Consider the following 5,000-nt stretch of genomic DNA (forward strand, 5'->3'; position numbering starts at 1 on the left):
GCCGGTTGGCAATATTTCGGAAACGCCTTTGTGGACGTACCATGAACTATAAATAAATATGCACATTATCAAGAACCTCTCATAGTTTCTTACAAGAGTAAGAATGCAACATTTTGCCATGCGTTGTGGGGCCCAGACAGACTTTGTGAGAGGAACCACAAGCCGGCAGCCACCGTGTCAGCCTGCTGGACAGGGTAATTAGCCTCCAAACCCCTGACCTTCCGTTCCCAGAACCTCAACCCAGAGGCATCGGCCGAGCTAAACAGATTCTCCCACTCTTTCCACAGCCTGTTGTCAGGCTAGAAGGTGGATGAGGGGGGGAGATTGTAGTGCTGAAACGCTGAGTTTTGCCCAAGGATTTTGTGTGGTAGACTTGAGGCCTACCCCACCCCGAAAGAGTAGGCCTGTTGAGCCCCAAACCGGAATGTTTCACTGAATGGATTACAAAGCTGGCCAATTCGGTTGATGTGTGTTTCTTATTTTGGTTTGGCTTACCCACATGGAGATGGAGAATTATTGGACATAACGGGACATAGGGGGAGTGTACTGCTGGCACGCAGGTCCAGAGAATGAGGCATTCTGATTGGTTGGTCGGTTGACGGGCAACTTGATGATCTTGTCCAGCCAGTGTGTGGCTTTAGACGGGGTGTGTCCTCATGGAGAATGGGTGGATCTGTGTGTATCCCTTGAGTTACTGCCAGGAATGCACTCTTTAAAGGACAAGGGGGCCCATCAATCCAAACTTAGCTATGCTGCATATCAATAGCAAAGCAAATTTTACGTTTTTAACGCAAGGTCAATTTTCTTCCCCTTCAGGAAGTTCACTATGGAATGTGACAGAATGGGAAAAAAAACCATTACACCCTCATTTTTATCAACTAAAACCCAATTACCGGGCCATTGTCCCATAGTATATACCAACACGTTGCTTGAATCCTCTTCATCTTGATCATAACACACAAAAAGACTGTCTGATGCAGGATCTTACCATGTCCCCGGTAGCTTGGCAAGATGATTTATCCCCAATTTCTTTGGCTGCCCAGGAGTACAGACGGTAATGTGTCAAGTCATAACTCATCCAACTCCGAACCAATGGAGAAAATGCCGGAGAGGCGAATCCTAACCTGTTGGCAGACGTCGGAGCTGTACAGGCTGCCAGAACAGGCTGCAGAACAAGGGGTTTCAGCGGGGGGTCTTAAGACAGACAGGGGCTGCGTATCCCTAGGATCCCTCAACGCTTGCACTGTGCGTCATTTAATGTAAATTGACTTGATATGAGATATTGTTGCTCTCAATTGGTGTTAGTCAATGACAATGTGCTCAACTAACATCCCCCTTTGCTCCTCCTTAACCCACCCTTTCATTATATGATCACTTTGGCAAATCTTTATTGTGTGCTATGTTCCTGACAATTCTAGAGAAATCTAGTGGAATCACCACTTTAAACATATGCTTTCCTTATCAAGGGAAAAATAATATATATATATATATATAGGATTGGTATTAAGGTTCTGCATCAACAACATCAACACCTAACTTCTTATAACTTGAATCTGTACCTTCCAGCCCCCCATCATGTATATTAACTCTGGCATGAACTTGCCCATCTTCCTCGTAAGCCAAACAAGCCTTACCCTGTCCAAATCACTTTCAATCATGTTTAAACTAAGTGTCGGTACATACCTTCTACCTACCAACAGATATATTAACTACCATCTACCTACCTTATATCTATGATCTTCTTACCTACAGTGGCATCAACGGCTTCTCTAGTTCTCCCTCTCTCACCATTTATTTGAATGGGTTAGGGTTAGGCCCTCCAAGGCTGCCCATGACCTCTGTGACTACAGTAACACACACACACACACACACACACACACACACACACACACACACACACACACACACACACACACACACACACACACACACACACACACACACACACACACATACAAACACACACAAGCAAAGGAACACACACAATTACACACACGCACAACTCCCGACATACACGCCAACAAAAGCAGGCCCACACTCGCAACAGCACACATACTACATAGAAGACTTACACACTCACATTAATATGGTACTCCTAACCCACGCAAACCTGCAGGCCAAACAAACAAACACGCATGCATGTACAAAATTAGCCAACGCAGGAAACGCACCACACTCACACACTTCAAGTAACATCTTGTCAGGGGGGGGGGGCGTGGCGACAAGGCTTGGGTAATGGTACCTGTCAGGTACCCGCCTGTTATTCGAGGCCTCCTGTCAGCCAGTGGCAGTAAAAGTTCAACTTATTATCAAGTCCTCAAACACGCGGCGAAGTGATTAAGTGTTTGAATGATTTACAGTGGCTCAGTCGCAATGTGTTGAAACATAGAGCCCCCTTAGCCCTACCACCGTGACACGGCGCATTGTTGATGGATGTAGGAGTCACACTGCAGCCTGTGAACATAGCGTAGTTGGTTGTTGTTTGGTGTTGTTTGTTTGAGGACTGAGGGATAAGGTACAGTTTTTCAAATTGTACAATACTGAATACACGCTGTGATATATAATCAGATGTTTGTCTTCCCAGTTGCATATCGTTCAATGTGACAATGCAACATGCTAAATAGTATTTCATCCCACTTCTTAAAGCCACGTCTACACAAATCAAAACAATCATAACACTTTGTGTGAAATCATACTTGGCCGGGAATTTCTTACATGCTATCAGAATATGAGGACAGCTGGGAGATTCAAATGTTGAACCTCAAGGCAATCTGGCTCTGGCTGTTTACTTTAGGAGTGATCTCATCATTCAATGCCCGAATGCGAGCACACAGAGCTTCCAAATCACATCACAATGCAGAGCATAATAACGGCCAACACCTAGATTATGTGAATGCTTCGTGGCATGCCGATGAATAGCATCTTTGATTCATTCAGGTTGTCCCCGGTCTGTTTACAACAGGGTGGGGGGGGGTCCGATCTAGTGATGCTCATGCTCCATCAAACCATCTCTTATCTCAGGGGGGTTGGAAGAGAAGGAGATCTGGTGGGCATGGAGAGCCTGTTTCTTCTCACCGCCTCCCCCACCTCCACGGCTCCTCGCAGCCCTCGCCCCCTACCCGCCTGCTCCCTCCCGCCCAGAACAGAGGGCCCTTTATGGTCGTCGGCTGGATAGGAGTGAGGGGCCGAAGGCAGAAAGTTGGCCGGGGGACAAGGTCGGCAAGGCTGTGTGCGCTTTACGGGAAACACCGAGAGAGAGAGAGAGAGAGGGGGGAGAAGGAGAGGGGGAGAGAGAGAGAGAGCGGGGGAGAAAGGAGAGAGGGATAGAGAGAGTGTAAGAGAGAGAGAGAGAGAGAGAGAGAGAGAGAGAGAGAGAGAGAGAGAGAGAGAGAGAGAGAGAGAGAGAGAGAGGAGAAAGAGAGAGGGATAAACACAGAGAGAGAGGGGGGAGAATAATAGTGGGATAAAGAGAGAGAGAGAGGGGGCGAAAGAGAGAGGGATAGAGAGATAGGGGGGATAAAGAGAGATAGGGGGGAGAAGGAGAGAGGGATAAAGAGAGAGAGAAAGGGGGGGAAGATGGAGAGAGAAAAAAAATCCCCATGGTTCAGGGCTGACAGTCCTGGATGCTGGCCTTGGGTTGGGATGGGCTGAGACGGAGGGTGGGTTTGGTCAAGCTTACAAGCTTTTTGGTCAGATTTGTAAGGCCAGGTGGTGAAATGAATCCCAGGTGTTTCTTGGCCCCACACTGAGCCAACTGCCATCCCGTGTTCTCAGAGCTGTCTGACAGCAGGTAGACACAAGCACCGGGGCCCCGTTCAAAGGCTTGTGCCACTGCCAGGGGCCAGCAGACAGCCTTTATCTAGAGTTCTCCCCCCCATGGGCAACTCTCGAGAATTACAACATACCTCTAGCCTGCGCTGCTGCTAGCCATGTCACGCCAAGTTAGCTGTCAACGCGTAACAAATGTACTGTGAAGCCTGACGCCGCGACTATTACCGGCTATTGGAAACCGTAAACCGCTCTTCTTGTTTTCTACCCATTTAACACCATTGGTGAGGGTATGACAGAGCTTTTGTTTGAATTAATCCGGATATGTTACTCTCTCTGTGTTTAATATCTAATTGGAGAGGCTTTGAGTTGTGCCCACCCAGCCAGACAGGATCGTGGTGTCTCACAGGTCGGAGAACAGTGAATAGACAGTCTGCCGTCTACTGTCTTGACTTGTCCTCCGCTCCGGGGCTTAATACGAGGAGGCCGATACACTACGGCTCGTCATAAACCTACTGGCTGGGGGAATAGCAAACCAAGAAGAGCCTTTTCTTCTTGCTCAGGCCATCAGTAAAGGCTCTTTGTCGACGCGCTATTCTCTTCCAGTTTCTTTTAAGGTTTAGAAAAGATTCTCTGATTCTCAAAGAGTCTTCAAATGTCTTCATCTTCATCTTCCTCTTCCCTCATTTCTCATTCTCCTTCTGTCCGACTTACTGTCTCCTAAATATACTCCATCATCTTCTGTGACCCACATTTCCTCTATTTTGTCTATATTTTTACTCTCTTTGTGTCCCATTTTGTGAGTCATGGTCTACCAAGTTGTAATTAAGATAAACTGCTTGTCTCTGTTCTGCTACATAACCCTGTTTAAAAATGATGTTTTAATATGAGGTTATGAGGTTATAATATGAGGTTACCCGGCTGTCCACTTTATAGCACACCAACTGATTTGAACAGAGGAACTAACAAGGATTAAAAGCCAATCTTTAGAAACATTTCTAGGTTTCTAAAGAAAGTTTCTAACCAAATTACATGTTAATGCAACCTTTCTATTCACTGTTATGAAATGTCTTTCTTGCATATTGCAGTCGGTTTTGATGTCAATGAGTATTGTTACTAAAGATATTTACTCATGCTCTCTCCCTTGCAGACCCCATGGACTGACCGGTAGCCCGGTGGTCTCGGACATCTCCCTGATCCGCCTGTCCCCCCACGTGTCCGTAGGGGACTCT

General features: G+C 46.7%; 1 protein-coding gene across 1 annotated transcript in view; it reads left to right on the forward strand.

Annotated features, from left to right (window-relative positions):
- gli2a (GLI family zinc finger 2a) overlaps positions 1-5,000 on the forward strand; it is a 77,889-nt gene that overhangs the window by 48,125 nt on the left and 24,764 nt on the right. The window contains 1 exon segment of the mRNA XM_056579638.1: positions 4,919-5,000. This exon segment is cut by the window's right edge and continues 118 nt beyond it. Coding sequence (XP_056435613.1) covers positions 4,919-5,000 — 82 coding nt within the window.

The sequence above is a fragment of the Gadus chalcogrammus genome, chromosome 20, assembly GCF_026213295.1.
Source record: "Gadus chalcogrammus isolate NIFS_2021 chromosome 20, NIFS_Gcha_1.0, whole genome shotgun sequence".
Lineage (NCBI taxonomy): Eukaryota > Metazoa > Chordata > Actinopteri > Gadiformes > Gadidae > Gadus > Gadus chalcogrammus.